Source organism: Canis lupus, chromosome 16 (genome assembly GCF_003254725.2).
Source record: "Canis lupus dingo isolate Sandy chromosome 16, ASM325472v2, whole genome shotgun sequence".
Lineage (NCBI taxonomy): Eukaryota > Metazoa > Chordata > Mammalia > Carnivora > Canidae > Canis > Canis lupus.
This window is the reverse complement of record NC_064258.1, coordinates 60,590,406-60,606,895: the sequence shown is the minus strand read 5'-3', so window position 1 is coordinate 60,606,895 and position 16,490 is coordinate 60,590,406. Positions and strand designations below refer to the sequence as shown.

Sequence of the window (16,490 nt, the reverse complement as noted above, 5' to 3'; positions counted from 1 at the left end):
AACTATTAGAAAGATTAATTAATTGGTGGTGAATGTCCTTGCCGTGGGAGTGCCTGTAAGGCGGCTCGGCTCGGCGAATTCACTTTTGCAGAATACAGATTACGAAGTAAACGATGGGGGAATCAAAGCCTTTGCAACTTTTCAACCCAAGCTCCCTTGTTCTTGTATTTGGTGGCATAGACATGTGTTCTTCACTGATTCTGGAATGACTGATGTGATTACGACATTTTAAAAGCAGTAATAGGTTATAAGACTTATTAGACCATTATTAGCACAAAGGCAAAATTCAGTTGTTTCCCGTGAGCTTCACATGTGTTCATATTTGAGTATTTCTATCATTGATACGCCTGTCGCCTCCCTGTCTACTCTGCCTGTATTCCGTACATTTATCTTCTTATGGCTGATAAGTTGTTTGGCATAATTCTGGTAGATTCTTATAGACCAGCGGCCCTCAGGAGATGCCTGGGCTGGGGGCTCCCGAGCGCCCTTTCCAACCCTGCACGTCGCCGCCCCCAACCCCCAAACCGGAGATATTTCATTTTGGCATTTTTGCCCTCAGATGAAATGATTTATGACGACGTGGAGAATGGAGAGGAAGGTGGAAACAGCTCCTTGGAATACGGATGGAGCTCGAGTGAATTCGAAAGTTACGAGGAGCAGAGTGACTCGGAGTGCAAGAATGGGGTCCCCAGGTCCTTCCTGCGCAGCAACCACAAAAAGCAAGTATGTGTTCAGTGTGTGTGAGAGACAGAGCATCTCACGTTAACACGCAAACAGGACAATAAAATTTGTGTTCCGTAATATCTAAGTGTTTTTAGGATGTCGCTGTGTGGTGTGAGGAAGGCTAAGCGGTAGGGAAGGGTCCCTGATTTTACATTGTGTGTGTAATCATCGCGGGGAGTTTTTATAAACAGACCCACCGAGAAGGCCCTAAGTAGTCGTCCTCTGTGTTGTGCTGCGTACACGTCCTGCTGTCTGTGCACCGTCACGGGGTCCGTGCGCCCTGAGCGGTCGGAGTCGGGTCTCTGAGACACGGATGATGGTGAAGGACAGAGACCTGGGGGTGTGTGTGCACGCGTGTGCGGGCCTCGTGAGATGGAGGTCTAGGAGGAACTTCAGACATCAGGAGTGTGACTCCTGGAGTTGGGCGGATGCGGGCCCGGGAGCACTTGCGTTGAGGCAGATCCTCTGGCGGAGACTCGTGGTTTTCAGTGGTGAGTGGCTGTGCCCTTGCTCTCGGCTGCTGGGCTCTGGCTGTCGGTGAAAGGGGTGATCCGCACTCGCGTTCACAGACATGCTTTCTGTGTGGGGCTGAGTGGCAGGCCACAGGCAGACGGAGGCTGCTGTGTGACCCTGTGGGTGCAGACCGTGACGGCATCGATGCCCGGCCACCGTGACTGTGTGGGTGACGCCTGCGCCCAGGAGGCAGCGCGGTGGATGGGGCGGGGCCCCCGTGCACCCGGCTTGCATGTGGTTACAGGTCACCTAGTGTTCTCCTAGTCTGTGAATGGGCTTCACGAGACTCAGGAAGAACCTACGGCTTCGTGCGGGTCGCCCGAGCCCCTCACGTCATTGCACGCCCTCTGGCAGCGGGCAGCACAGCCCAGGCTCCTGAGGGAAGCCGCCCTGGGATTCACTCCCCGCCCCCTCCCGCCCCCCAGGAGAGCTGTGCACAGGCCCCTCGGAAGAGTGGGGAAAACACTCTTCAGTTTCCTTCCGGCGGTGGGTTGGGTGTTGGGTGTTGGGTGCCCCCTGACGAGCCAGTCACACGCTTACTGGACAGACACTGCCCTCCTCACCCTCCGAAGGGACCCCCTTTCCTGGACAGGCACCCCTGAAATTCCGGGTGAGAGGCCACCCCCCAGCGGGGAATGGCCCACAGGGTGGCTTGGGAGCCGGTGATCACACGGGCATCCTCGTTGCTCCCTCGCCCCGGCCCGGCCGCCCCTGGGGCAGCTGAGAGCAGGGCCAGCAAGCCGGAAGGGCCGTGGAGGGACCGGGCATGCTGGTGCAAGTCACGGTGTTGAGCCGGCCTACTGGTCGCCTGTTGACAGGTCGGAGAGTCCTTTTTTTTTAACCGAAATTTGCTTAGAGTGTCTTTGCCCAGGTTGACGTGGGAAACACACTAGAGAAGCACGAGGCCTGGGTTCTCAGGTCCGAGCCGTGTGTCACGTGGAAGGTGTTGGACCTGCATCTCTCCTCCCGTCAGTGTGGAGACTTGAGCCCCTGTTCCCATGGCTGTTCCCAGGCAGACACCCTGTCTGGAGGGCGGCCTTGACCTCGGGTGTCTCCTGCCTTGGTGCCGCCCCAAGAGGATACTTTCATACACATTTTATTTACCCGTTTGGTCCTTTTAACGTCCTCAGAACACGTGTGAATGACATCCCGGGTCGTCTCGTTTCTGCATTTGCCCGTCTGGCACGGAAAAGTCCCCCGTCTGGCTCATCCGAAGCAGCCTCCTTGCTCCACGTGTTTGACTTCCTCATTTTTATCTCTCAGGAGTTGGGCCAGAACTGGGGGCTCCCCGTGATGCGCGGGGCCCCCGCCGCTGCGCCCTCTCAACGTCAGATTGTCGCAAAGTACTGAAAGGAGCGTCTTTGTGAAAAGATTGTGTCTCTTTATGCTGTAGCTTTCCCATGACCTAACCCGTTTCAAGGAGCACTATGAGAAAAAGATGAGAGCTTTGGTGGCAGACGCGGTGGGAGCCTCAGAGACTCAGCAGCTAAAGCAGAGGCATGAACCGAAGGTAGTGTGGTCCCTTTTTTGACCAGCTGCACTGAAAACGCTCATTCAGACGTGGGCCGTGCTTTGGAGCGAAGCTCCAGGGCGACCAAGGCGGCCTTTACATCTGAACGGTGGTTCTCGGTGTGCTCTTGGGCGTCCCGGTGGCACCACGGCCCACGTCGCGGGTTCCTGTGAAATCTGAGACACTGCTTCCCTGTCTCCTCCTCTTACCCGCGGACGGGGCTGCTCCGGGGCCCGCGGCGTGTGTGACGCCACAGCCCCCGGGGCGGGATCCGCCGTGTCTCGGCCCGAAGCACGTTCCACGCGTGCACGACGGCAGCACCCCTCTTGCTGTTTGGGAAACGCAGGAACTTTCCATGAGTGCGCTACTTGGATAACGTGGAATAGCTTCGTTATTATTTTTAAATGAACATTCATAAAAGCTTGATTGCCGTTTTCAATTTTAACTCTTCATCCAGTAAATGTGGGCCAGCGAGAGCCAGATAAACGGAGCTCGTGGGGCCCTTGGTATTTTTAGGAGCGTAAAGGGCTCCCGAGACCAGCACGTTCGAGAGCCGCTAGGTGTGCAGTGGAGGCGGCCAGGCCTTGGGGGTGTGTTTTAAAAGGGCACTGTCAAGTAGTGTTCACGTCCACGAGGTCGTCTGTCCTTCCCACATTTTGTGATTCTGTGCGTATGTGTTAAGTGGCGTCTAGCTGAAATAGATGTTCACTTAGAAAGGTCTTCGTCGTAGTCACCTGCTCAAGTCCCGAGTGTTTGTGCCCCGGGCTCCCCCGGCAGGAGCGAAGCCCTGGGGTCCCGTCACTCAGGTCAGCCTCCGGCTGGTTCCCATGCAGCGTCTAAGGCACAGGCCACACGGTCTGGGGCCTGGCGCGGTTCTCTCGAGAAGCATGAGCTCGGTCGTAGGTCATGGGGGACGCGTGATGGAGGCCAGCTCGGGGGAGGAGTCTGCAGGCAGCAGGGAGAGGCAGGGCGAGCCGCCCGCGTTGGGCCGCAGGGAGCAGCAAGACAGGGCAAGTAGCCAGGGCCAGGCCAAGCAGGCCCCTCCATCCAGTAAGAAGCGGACGTTAGGAGGGGGCAGGGGCCTGGCTGTCTCCTGGCTGCCTGTGACCCGGGGCAGCACCACAGCTCCCCACACCCTGTACCTCTGCCGCTGCTCGAGGACAGGGCGCGCCGCCACCTTGCAGGCTGCCTTCTGTTCACGGTCCTCTACGTCTCACTCGAGGGACCCTGGCCGGGGCCTGGCTCAGCGGGCCGGCACGGGGTAAGGAAGGGTGGGATCTGGGAGGCCGTGTGGGTCAGGAGACGAAGCGGAGGCGCCTTGCAGACGGACGAGCCCTGGGCGAGGGGACAGGGTGCAGGCCCAGCGCGGCCGGGGAGACGGCGCGTCCTCGAGGTGGGGAGGGAGGACACGGGGCTCGGGAGTGGGGCACGTGCAGCTGGCAGGGTCCTGGCTAGTGAGAGGGCACGGGGTTGGGGGGCAGCTGGTCGAGCCTCGGGGGAATAGAGGACGTGCAGGAGCAGCCGGGGCCACAGTGCGTGTGACGTGCGCGCTCCCTTCCTCTGCCTCTGACGTCTGCAGAGCTCTCTGTGTCTGAGCCGCCACTGCAAGATGGACACTGACGTTCACACGCAGCGGGGGACCGTCCCCCCAGGTCAAGGAAGGGATCTCGTTAAAGTTCGCTCTTCTTTCTGTCTTTCTTTATTCAACAAACAGAACGTGGCCCGAGCCACACACGTGTACACACAACGAGCGAGCAAGCTCCCCCAGAACACAGAGCCAATTTCCGGGGACGTTAAGACCAAGCTACTTGACAGTATTCTTTTAAAATAAAATAAATGCGGCAAGTGGGTTTTTATCAACGGCGCGACTTCTCACGTTTCCCTGTCTTTGTGCAGATGCAGAAGCTCATGAAGGCCGCCAAGGAGGGCACCAAGGACGGGCTCGAGAAGACCAAGGCTGCCGTCAAGAGAGGCCGCTCTCTCATTCGGACCAGGTCCTTCATGGCTGCAGGTGTGTGGCCCGGCTTGCACCCAAGCTCCCCTCGCCTCGCAGCGTGTGGGCGGCGCCAAGCGTGGCCGCGGGCACCTCGCACGCCCCCAGCACCGTGCTTGTCGCCGGGCCGCCTGGGTCTCCCCTGCCTCTCAGCTGAGGGCGCGCACGGGTCTGTGCAGGGGCTCAGGGCACACGCACACCTGGGGCACTGGAAAGTGACGGGTTCTTGTGGGTGGGAGACGTCACTCCTCTTCTGATGTCTCCCCTCGGCACATGGGCCCTGGCGGCTGCGCTCTCTGCGCTCCCTCCCGAAATCCCCTCGCGTATCCCGGGACCCCAGTCACTCTGGATTCTCAGCAAGTCTAGTCCTTTAAAAAAAAAAAATTATTTATTCATTTGAGAAAGAAAGAGCACGAGCAAGGGGGGCAGGGAGACAGAGACTCCCTGACACGGGGCTCGCTCCCGTGACCCCGGGATCCAGACCTGAGCTGAAGGCAGACGTGTACCCGACTGAGCCACCCAGGCGCCCTGCAAATTTATTCTTAATGATGCATAACTGGTGATGCGTTCAGAGTGTCCGTCCTCGTGTGAGTATTTTCCACAAGGACACGAGCTCAGGAGGTCTTGTTCTAAGCAGGGGGTTTAGGAACCCTTGTGCTGGTGAGGAAGGATCTGGGATGATTCCGGAAGTTTCAGGCTCTCCGAGACCCTGGCCGGGGCGCCGGGGCCCGCGCCTTCTGTCTGTCTGAGAGAGCGGTGGAGTCTGGTGTGCTCCACGTGGACAGCACGCTGCGGGCCAAGGACTGGCCGGCGTCTGAGAGAATGCTGGTTACTCACAGGGTGGTTGAGCCCCCTCTCCCGGGGTGGCACCCAGATGCCGCCGGATCCCCTTAAACACGACTTCATTGTTTGCACGCGTGTTATAAGGGGCACACCCATGCTGGCGTGAGCCGAGCCCCGCTGGCGACCGTGCCTGGAAAGCACCGTGAAACGTGCCTCCCTGAGGAGCAGCCTCGCGAGACAGTGCCATTGGCATTAAAATGAACTAGATGCTGGTATGAATTCCCGTCCCAGTGAAGTCTTAGCGTCTCAAAACAGGACGCAGGAAGGGTGGGCGCAGCCCCAGCAGGTCACTTGGAGAGGAGACGGCTGGGTCGGGGGTTCTGATGGGGTGTGTCCCCGACGAGGTGCAGAGCGTCTGCCGGGTGCCCCCAGGATCAACACCTGCAGAGCACGGGCAGGGCCCGAGAGGTGCTGAGCTTGGGATTTGGGCCGTGGTGGTCCGGGTGGTCCCGGTGGTCTGAAGGGCTGGCTGAGGCCCCGCCCCAGACCCTGAACCAGGATCGGTGGGTCCGTGCCGGGCAGGATGGGCTGACTTAGTGGTTCTGCATCTTGGCTGTCCTCCTGCATCAAGTGGGAGCTTTTAAGAAATCCCAAGTGCCGAGGTCCCGCAGCCCTGGGACCAGTGAAGCCCGAGGCAGCTCTGCTTACTAGAAGGGTCTGTTTCTATTTCTTTTTAAGACTTTATTATTTGAGATCAATTTTACATTCACAGCAAAACTGCAAAAACAGCGCAGAGGTTTTCCATATATACCCCGCCCCCTGCCGTCACAGCCTCCCCCCAATGCCAGCTCCCCCGCTGCAGCTCCCCTACCAGCCCCTGCACCATCCTCCACCAGCCTCCCCCCCCCCCCCCCCCCCCCCCCCGCCCAACCAGTTGGCACCTTTGTTAGAACTGATGAAGCGGCATAGACGTGTCCTCATCACCCAGAGTCCTGGTGTACGCAGACCCCTTGGGTGTCAGGGTGGTGCGGGCTGCAGGCTTGGGGACAAGCCCAGGGACAGGCTGCCCCCAGCGTGGCTTCATGCCCTGCGCCCCCGCCGCCGCCTGCACGGCCCACCCTCCGCCATAGCCCAGCGGCCTCTCATCTCTGTGCCGTCTCTGCGGCGTCACCGGCCTGGACTGGTCGGGGTGGGCATCATCAGGAGCGCACACTCGTCACTCTGGTCTCTTCCCCTAGGGACCTGTGGTCCCGGCTCCCCCGTCCGTTCATGGCTTGAAGGCTCTTTGTCCCGCGTCTGTCCCGTGTGTGCGCGACTGTGGCTTGTGCCCATCGCCTACCGAGGGGCGTGCTGGTCACCTCAGGCTTTGGCCGCCGTGGATGAACTGTGGTTGCGTCCGTTCAGCTTTCACGGGGCAGAAGGCAGCAGCTGCTTTGGGTAAACACGAAGGAGCGTGGTTGCTGGGTCTTAGGGCAAGAGGACGTCTAGCTCTGTGCGAAAGCAGGGACCGTCCTCCACGGGGCCGCCCCTTCCGCCTCGTGGGTGCCGAGCGGGGCTCCCATGGTCCCGGCCCCCGGCAGGAGGTGTGCTGGGCGCTCGGGGCCTGGGCCCGTCTCGGGGCCGTGTAGACCCTGGTCGGGTTTTCAATGCTCCTCAGAGACTTTTTTGTGCAGCCGGGTTCTGGGTATTTGGATTTGGTCATCTCTGGCTCTTACTACCTAAGAATTCCTCTGCTTTCCAGTTTTCCAGCCGTTTTGTGGATTCTGTATTTAGCTACAGCCCAGTTTTTTAAAGTGATTTTAGTTTGGGTCTAAATGTTTTGATTCGACGGAAGCTGTGCTTTCCCAGTGAGAAACGCCGATGGAAAGTCAGGAAATCCACCGAGTATTTGGCGGATTACTGAGGGTGGGTCTTAGCCTCCCTTCTTTGCTTCTGAACACAGTATTTTGGAGATTTATTTCTCTGTTCTTCTAGGTTAAAAACTTAACCTTGTTTGATAGCAATCTATTTTTTTTTTAAAGTAACTTAGACTTACTTGTTGTAATAGAAGAGTTCAAGCCAATAGTGAAAACCCAACGGTAAGAAACCCACGTGACCCCACGCTCGCAAGTATCGAGCTGTTTGACGTTAAGCATTGAAGTGTCTATTTCTGAACACCAGCCAGCTCTTCAGGCGGCACCTCCGCCGTACGAAATTCGACTTCAAAGTATTGAAAATTCCAAATCTAGGTGGGCCCCGTGTTCCCCTAGTGGAAAGGATATTTTCTTGGGTTTGCTAAAATGCAGTTTCATCACTGCCAGGTGGAAAGCACACGCGGAAGATTGGAGTGTCTGCCCAGAGCATTGATTTGACTGCTTTTTTTTTTTTTTTTAATCACACTGTACCATTAGGAATATATTGCGTCAATGTGGAATTCATGCCTTCTGACTCTTTTTAAGACCACAGATCCTGTCTTGAAGAGGAGCAGAATTTGTTCATTGACGTTGAGTGCAAGCATCCGGAAGCCATCCTGACGCCGATGCCTGAGGGCCTGTCTCAGCAGCAGGTAGGAGGCAGCTTCTCCGGGCTCAGCCCCTGCCCCTCGGCCCAGCAGCCGCCTGAGCGTCACCCCCAGAGAGAGTGTGGGCGCGACTCACACCGGCTCTCACCCTGTGGGTAAACGGCGTGTGCGTCGTGCCCCCGAGGCAGAGGAAGACAGAGGCTTCCAGCAACTGATGGGATTGTCGGCACGTGACCGAGGGTCTCAACCTCGGGAGACAGGTGGTCGAGGGGACGGAGTTCGGGGTGCCCGTTTGATGATCTTTGGGTAAAAGGAAGAGAAAGCTCAGGACAGCGTGGAGCAGAGTCTGGGGTGTCGGGGGCTCGGGGTCGGCTCGGCCTCGTGGGCTGTGTCCCTGCAGGCATGCTGTGCCTTCACCGGCCTGCGTACGACCCCAGAGGCGTTGACGTTTGCCTGGACCCTGGGGCCCCGAACAGTCCTTGCGGAGAGGACGGTTTGTAACCGTGCCGGCCCTTAGCTGCGGGCCCTCCGCATGGGGTGCCGTCTTCCCCGCAGGGTGGCGCGGCTGTCCCTGGCTTAGGGCGGGGTGGCGGCCTGCGAGGAGGGGGTCCTAGAGGCGGCCTGGCCTGACTGAGATCCTGCGCTCGTGTCCACGTCCTGGCGGCCGTCACAGCCCAGACTCTGCAGGCCCGACGGCGGTGCCCAGCACCATGCCTGGCGCGTCCCAGGGATGCGCATGCGTGTCTGTGGCCCGAGCGGCCTCACTTTGCCCACTGGCCTCCGCCTCCTGCCTGGGTCTTTGGCCAAAAGCTCTGGGCCAAAAAAAATAATCGACTCTTCCACCTTTCAAAGGTGTTTTCTTGTGTGATGTCAGAATCCTGTCCTCGTCATACACGTCGCTGCTAGCGCGGAGTCGGCTGGAGCCGCGTCCTCACCCTTCACCCAAACGCGAGCCGCCCCGCACCTCTGCGCGCTGCTGTCCTCACGGCTTACCCTGTGAGGTTTACAGTGTCCGTCGCTGCGGCAGCAGGCGCGTATGTCTTGCGTCTGTCACCTTAGCTAATAGGCCACTCGAAGTACCTTGGAGGCCTGCGGAGTTTCCCCCGCCTGTGGTTTCAGAGACAAAGCACCAAATGAGCCAGTTTATCAGCAGCGAGCACCGTCCCCCCGTCCCCTGCCCAGTGGCCGCAGTGTGTTTTCCGATCAACAGGTCGTGAGAAGATACATCCTGGGCTCAGTGGTCGACAGCGAGAAGAACTACGTGGATGCTCTTAAGCGGATTCTGGAGGTACGCGTGTCGCGGGGCGGACCTGGGTCGCCCTGGCCCTTCGCCTACGCACGTGGTCACGCACAGACCGACCGCGGGCAGCCTCCCCGGAGACGCTGAGCGCCGGGTCTGTGCGTTTCCACGCGTGTCTTTATCAGCAATACGAGAAGCCGCTGTCGGAGATGGAGCCAAAGATCCTGAGCGAGAGGAAGCTAAAGATGGTGTTCTTCCGAGTGAAGGAGCTGCTGCAGTGCCACGGCATGTTCCAGATCGCGCTGGCCAGCCGCGTGGCCGAGTGGGACTCGGTGGAGACCATCGGGGACGTCTTCGTGGCTTCGGTGATTGCCGGCGCGCCCCCGCCCCGCGGAGCTCGCCCGTGCCCTGCGCCGTTTGCTGTCCTTGCGGGTGGGCGGAGGAGGTCTCCCGCCGGGCGTCCCGGTCAGCGGGCCGGGTCTGTCCGGGGCCCTTGGAGGCCACGGCGCTCTGCTCAGGGGCATGTGCTCTAGAGCACCGGGGGCACCGCCCGAGGCCGGCGGCAAGGCTGCCAGTGGCCCCGGAGCATCCCCAGGCAGTGGAGCGGCCTTCTGTGGCCGAGCTGGGGCCCTGCAAGCAGTGTGCCGCCCTGGCCCGTGTGCCCCCGGGGTCAGGTCTCTGCCCACGCGCGTGGGAGGGAAGCACGACTGCGTTAACCTTTCCTGGAGGGGGAGCCTCCGGCGTGCGTGGACGTGACAGGCCGCCCCGCACGGGAACGGGAACGGGAAGGGAACGGGAGTTCTTACTAAAGTACTTGCGTGATCCCGTTCAGGGCCCTTATGAAAAACAGAGGAGGCAGCCGCGGATGTTTCCTGTGCTGTGACATTTCCTGGCTATTTTATGCATTTGGTGTCTACATTTACTTTGTCTTGAAATATTTCTTGAAATATTTACCCTGGGGACGTTTTTTTTAAAGGAAAAAACTTTAAAAACATCCAGTTTAGGTAAAAGCATTTTTTTCCGTGACAGTCACATGAGGCACCTGCTTACAGATAGGACTGTTTATCTGGAGAACGTGTGGGGTTAGGAGAGTGTCAGAGGGAGGCCCTTGGTGTTAGGAACCCGGGGCAGCAGGCCAATGTGGTGGGAGAGGATCGGTCTCTGGCTGCCCTGGGGAGTCCCCAGGGGAGGCTCCGCGCCCGCGGGTCAGGGTCCTGGGGCCTGCGAGGCATTCTCTCCTGGGACACCCTCCTCTCTGGTCGTCTGTGGTCAGGGCCACTGCTTAGCTGAGGGCCAGACCGCCAGCGGCCTGAACGGCAACGCCAGCAGCGCGTCGAGGCCGCAGAGTTAGGTCGTGCAGCTGCGTAAACAGCGCCTAACCCGTGTGCTGAAAAAAGAAAAAAAAAATCACACCCGTTCGTGATGAAGTGGGTCCTGTGGAAACCTCCCAGGGCCCGAGGGGTGGTCTTTGGGGCAGTTTTCAGATCTTCTGTCGCACCCGGGTGCAGGGAGTCCCGGGGCTCACGTGCTGCTGATAGTTCTCCATTTGCTCCGACGTCCCAGTTTTCCAAATCCATGGTGCTGGACGCCTACAGCGAGTACGTGAATAACTTCAGCACCGCCGTGGCCATCCTCAAGAAGACGTGTGCTACCAAGCCTGCTTTTCTTGAGTTCTTAAAGGTAAGCACTTGTGTTTTCCTTCTGGGTTCCCACACCTTCCGGTGATAGGTTCCACGTCAAAATGCTTCTCAGTGAAATTCTCACCACACTCTGTCTCTAGACATGTAACGTTATTTATCGTAAAGATTTTGACCAAATGTTGGGTCAGTGCTAGAAATAGAGATGAGTCTGTAGCGGTGGCGTCATTTTTTGGAAATAAGCTATGTTTTGCGCATCCTTGGAAGAGTGTAGGTGGATGGACAGATGGAAAGGTAAGGTCTGGCCCCAAAGGAAGCTGCTTTGGCTTCCTGTCAGCATGACGTTAGGGGCAGCAGACGGAGTTTGGGATTGGGGTGGAGTCTTCGCCCCCTACGAGTCAGAGCAGTAAATGGGCCCCTCCCTGGGCTGGGGGCTTGGTCCCTGGGCTGGTGTCAGGTGCACAGCGAGGGGAGGCGCGTCGGACTTGGGCGATGGGGAGTGTCTGCTGAGGGCTGTTGCTGAGCTGGGGTCTTCAGCCCACGGCCCCTCACCGTGACCAGCCACCCACCCGGACCTCGTTTGCACGAGACCCCAACTCCGATCGTGAACCTCGAGCCAAGGTTCGTGCATGTTACCTGAGCTGAATTCCCAAAGCTCCTGCTCCCTGCAGCGAGCGGACTTGGGCGGGAGTCTCGCCGGCCGTCCCTCCCCGTCAGTCGGACCCCGGCGGTGGGGGCCTCGGTGCTCCATGGCCTTTCCGTGCCGCAGCAGCACGGCTCCTGGACAAAGGCAGTGCAGGCGACTCGCACGTTCACCTCCGTGGAGGAGGCCGTAACGGTCCTGTGGACGCTGACCGAACCCAAGATGTCAGCCAGGGAGCCGGCCACAGCCCCCACTGGCAGGCGACCTCCTTCCTACCAGGAGGCCTGGGGACGGGCACGTGTGTCGTCGGGGCCCAGCCCGGGATCGTGTCGGGAGGCTGGGCTGCCCTCGAGGTGCTGGGGCCGGTCCCTCGCTCTGCCATCCGACCACACAGCTCCCTTGGCTGGAGAGACCCCACCCTGGGTATGCAGGTGGTCCAGCCGGGTGGGGGTCCCCGGCTCAGGGACGCGGGCCAGGGGATGAGGCCGCCCCTGGCACATGAGGGAGGGGCCCTCGGGCCGAATGTCCTTGGCCGCAGCCGCTCCTGGGCCAGCTCAGACAGGCTCGGACCCAGGGACACCCCACTGCTCACCCCGAGACCGCACAGCAGAGCCGGGTGAGGCCGGCAGCGGCCGCCGCAGAGAACGTGGCGCGGGGCGTGGGGCGTGGGGCGTGGGGCGGGCTTCCTCTAGGGGCCCTGGCTGCTCTTGTTTGGGAGTCCGTGATCCTCTTCCTGTTTTAGTAAGTGCACTTTTCAGTCCCTAGAGGATTGCAATGGCCTCATAAAGGGCCGAACCCTGCCCGGCAGTCGGAGGTGGCTCCGAAAGCCTCCAGCGAAAAACCCGGAAGATTCCGGTGCAGAGCCTGCCGCGACGGGCTGCACACCTGGCGACTTGGGCGGGCATGTCCCGCGGTGCGGGGTGCAGGATGGGGTGGGGCTGCGGGCGGGGGTGACCCTGGCCCCGGCGGCGGAGCTGGGGCCAGCACGGGCCGAGCGTGAGTAAGCGAGCTTCTCCCCACAGCAGTGCCAGGAGTCCAGCCCCGACCGCGTCACGCTCTACAGCCTGATGATGAAGCCCATCCAGAGGTTCCCGCAGTTCATTCTGCTGCTGCAGGTAAGGACACGCCCCTGCCCGCGACTGTGGACGGTGGTGTCCCTTCTGCTTCTGTCTCTGACCTCCTGTCCTCCCCCAGCAGTTCCGGGAGGGCAGGGGGAGGGCGCTGGACCCCCACTAGCCTGTCTCCCACTACCCAGGACCCCCCCCACTAGCTCAGACCCCCACTGGCCTGGACCCCCACTGGCTGGGACGCACCCCGTAGCCGGGACCCCCCACTAGCCAGGACCCCCTCTAGCCAGCTCATGAGCAGCCAGGTGGGGCGGGGCTTGGCTCCCCGGGGCCAGAGCCATGTCCACCCCCTTCTGCCGTGGTCAGGGCCTGGGTCTAGGGTCAGGTGGAAAATGACCCACGCCCTGTGCTGCACGGGTCGGTGGGTCGGTGGGCTCGGGAGCCCAAGTTAGGACTCAGACGAAGTGTGCCCATCGTGAGGGGGCTGCACAGACAGTGCAGGGGGCGGGGACGCTGCGGCAGGAGGCTCAGTGGCCGCCCCAGCATCGTCAGAAACTAAAGATGCACAGAGTGGTGGGTGTGTGGCTCCCAGCGACAGCGGCTCTGAGTGCGGATGACGCGCTGTCTGCGCCCACCTGGTCCCCCCGGAGCCTGGGTCCCGCCCGTGCCCGGGACAGGTCTCCTGCGATGCCCAGCCTGCTGCTCCCGCGGCCCCAGTGTGGAGTCGCAGCGCGGATCGCGGTGCCCTCCCTGCAGACGAGGGGCGTCTCCCTCGGCATCGAGCCCGCTGCTGCCGGCAGCCGAGTCTGTGGGGAACGTACCTCGTGACCCACGAAGCCCTGAGACCCTGAGAGGAGGGCGCCCACGGTTACGCGTTGGTCTCGGCTGTTTCCGAGCCGAGGCGCACAGGCCGTTTCTGGTGCCGGTTGCCTGTGTACGTGTCCCATCGGGTCCTGGTTCCCAGCGTAGGCATTAGAGTCTTAGTAACAGAAGCTGGGTTTGTTCTGCTTTGTTTTTTTACCCCTAGAATCAAAATATCCAGAAAATGTGTTTTGCTCTAGTTGTTGGGGATTTACTGAACTCTGAATGTAGGAGGCTCCAGGCAGGCGGCTTGGTGAGGAAGACGGTGGGGGAGGCGATTAGACACTCTTCTTCGGCTACGTGGGGACGCAGGGACCAGGGGCAGAGGCCTAACCGCCTCCCGGTCCGTGCGCTGCATGTGCAGACCCTCGCGCAGACCGTGCTTGGCGACGTGCCCGTAGGTGCCTGGCAACCCCTGGCCGCCCACGTCGCACCTAGACGCCTCCTCCTGGTGGTTTTCTGTTCTCACTTAGCTGTAGTTGGGTGTGATTTCCAGTGTAGCTCGTCAGCTTTCAGTTAACCGTCCGTAAGTCGCAGCAAACCCTTGACCCAGGTGTTCACCGAGGTGTATTCCTTAGGGCGGGAGGGCCGTGGGCAGCGGAAGGAGCCATCAGAGGTCGGGCTCCGAGCCTCGTGCCGGTTGACCGCAGGGGCCTGGACCTGGCAGCGTTTCTCAGATTTAGGCCCGAGGACGTTCTGTGAGGTTGTGGTCGCCGCCCCGCCTAGTTCCCTCGGGGTCCGTGAGGCCAGTCCCTCCGTGGGTCTCCCTCCTCCTCCCGCCCTGTCCGTCTGGGCCCAGCAGACTCACCTGAGAACTCCAGGATTTGGGGGAGTGGTTCCCTGGCCGGTGAGGGGGCGGCGGAGGGTCGGGCACGTGGGGAAACACGCGGTTGGGCCAGGGAGTCCGCGGTGTGTGCATCTGAGAGGAGGGTGAGGGCCCCCCAGGGCCCTGGGCTCCCCGGAGAGGTGCTCCGAGGAGAGGTGCTCCCGGGAGCTGTCCCTGAGGGGGGGCGGGGCCCGGGGCTCGGCTGGCCCAGGACGGGCGTCCTGCTCCGTGCACGCGGGTCGGGTGGCCGGGCACCGCCTGCTGCCTCCTGCTGTCCCGGGCCCGTTGGGCGTCCCGCTGCCCTTCTCCGCCCTGATGTCCAGCTCTCCGGGCCCCGCTGGGGCTCAGAACCCCGCAGCCCTCCCTGAGCCCCGGCGAAGCTGAACCCCGGCTCTTCTGCTGCTGCTTTCGGACACGTGGTCCTCCGGAATCTTTGTCTCGCTTCCCGTGACCGTTTCCTGTCCCGTGTCGGACGCACGTGGGTCGGGGCCTGGACGCAGCAGCAGACTTCCCGTCTTGCTCCCGGGGTGCTCTCCCGGCATGCGGTGGCCCCAGCCCGCGGACCCGCAGCTGCGGTGCGTGTCCTGATGGTGCCGACGGCGGCAGCCACCAGCTGTGACCTCGGAGCCAGAATGTGCTGTCGGGTGCTTTACTCGCCTCGATAGGACTTAAAGGGACTCAGAGGGAACGCGCGTGTAGCACGGTGCACGCAGCTCGCTCAGACCGGAAACGCTGCCTCGTTTCGCAGGGTTTTGTTTTCTCAGATAAGAAGCAGGTTACAAGACGAGGGTGCTGTTGGACTGCAGGCTGGTGGGGCCGGCGTAGCTGCAGGGGGACGGCGGCGGGCTGGGCTAGGTCTGAGCGGGCGTGCCCCCGACCGTGTGCCCCTTGAGCAGACGAGCGGCCGAAGGCCAGCGAGCGTCCTCTGTACGAGCGAGGGGACAGCGCTGTGACTGTCACTTCACTGTTGCTCTTTTTTTTTTTCTAAACATTTTATTAGAAATGGGAGGGGGAGCGGCAGAGAGAGAGGGAGAAGCTGAGCAGGGAGCCCGATGCGGGACTCGGTCCCAGGACCCCGGCATCGTGACCTGAGCTCCCCGCCGAGCCACCAGGTGCCCCTGGATGTTGCTCTGGGAAGCCTGTGCCCGAGTGACGCCCATGGCTCCGTTGTCTGGGTGACCGTGTTGCCGCTGCCTGCCGGGCGTCCTCCCTGCAGCCTCCTCGTGCCTTTGCGCCCCTCGGACGTGGGCAGGAGGGGGAGGGGCGCCCCCGGGAGCGTGGCGAAGCCGGGGTGCGGGCTCTGTGTCGGTGGGAGCAACAGGCTAGTCGTTAGGCTGGACGGAGTGCGGAGGGCAGGGCCCTTCTGGGACCTGGGGTGCAGCTCGTTCCCATTCACGGAGCCTTTATGGGGAAGTGCTAGTTTTTTCCATTAGCAAAGCCACTTAGTGAGTTCACTTTGTTTTTGCAAAAGGAGCTGCTCCGTGTTTAGCCGAATCCTGAGTCACTTGGCTTCTTCTCTCCCCGGGGCTGGTCCATCCTCCCCCAGAAGTGGGGGCGCAGCGGCCAGCTGGGAGCGCGTGTGTGCCGCCGCCTGCACCCCCGCACCGGCGGTCACGCGTCCCCTCCTACCGTGTTTCTCCCAAGGACATGCTGAAGAACACCTCCAAAGGCCATCCTGACCGGCTGCCGCTTCAGATGGCGCTGACGGAGCTAGAAACGTTAGCGGAGAAGCTGAACGAGAGGAAGAGAGACGCCGACCAGCGCTGCGAAATCAAGCACGTCGCCAAAGCCATCAACGAGAGATACCTGAACAAGGTTGACCGAGGTTTCTCTGTGCTGCGGTTCCGCTTGCTTCGCACTAATAAGCCGCCATTCTTTCCACCGCTTGCTACTAATCTTCTGGAAGCTGCAGCGAGGCCGCGGCTCAGGGCCCTGCCTCGGAAGCCGATGGAGACGTCGGGCGGGTCGGGGCGCGCGTCCCTGGGGAAGGGGCCGGGTTCATGAGACCCTCGCCTGGGCCGGGACCCCCACGGAGGTTCAGACCAGCTCCTGTCGCGGAGTCTTTCGGCCACCACGCGGTGTCTCGTGTTAGATGGTCAGAATGGCACCAGAGGAGGTCACGTGCAGTGTAAGTGGTGGTTGTCACGGAAACTGAGGGAATCCCCGCAGGAAAGCAGCTCCTAGGCAGAGCCGT

At 61.0% G+C, this 16,490-nt stretch overlaps 1 protein-coding gene across 5 annotated transcripts in view; it reads left to right on the top strand.

The window, feature by feature from the left end:
- The window catches only part of ARHGEF10 (Rho guanine nucleotide exchange factor 10), a 100,700-nt gene that overhangs the window by 50,580 nt on the left and 33,630 nt on the right, over positions 1–16,490 (top strand). For 3 of the 5 annotated variants that reach the window (XM_035700060.2, XM_025445659.3, XM_025445660.3), the window contains exons 8-16: positions 560–723; positions 2,630–2,746; positions 4,643–4,757; positions 7,961–8,067; positions 9,233–9,310; positions 9,448–9,627; positions 10,826–10,942; positions 12,565–12,657; positions 15,941–16,111. In XM_035700060.2, the coding sequence (XP_035555953.1) occupies positions 560–723; positions 2,630–2,746; positions 4,643–4,757; positions 7,961–8,067; positions 9,233–9,310; positions 9,448–9,627; positions 10,826–10,942; positions 12,565–12,657; positions 15,941–16,111 (1,142 nt within the window). The remainder of the gene's footprint in view (positions 1–559; positions 724–2,629; positions 2,747–4,642; positions 4,758–7,960; positions 8,068–9,232; positions 9,311–9,447; positions 9,628–10,825; positions 10,943–12,564; positions 12,658–15,940; positions 16,112–16,490) is intronic. The other 2 variants (XM_025445661.3, XM_025445662.3) reach the window with 2 other exon arrangements.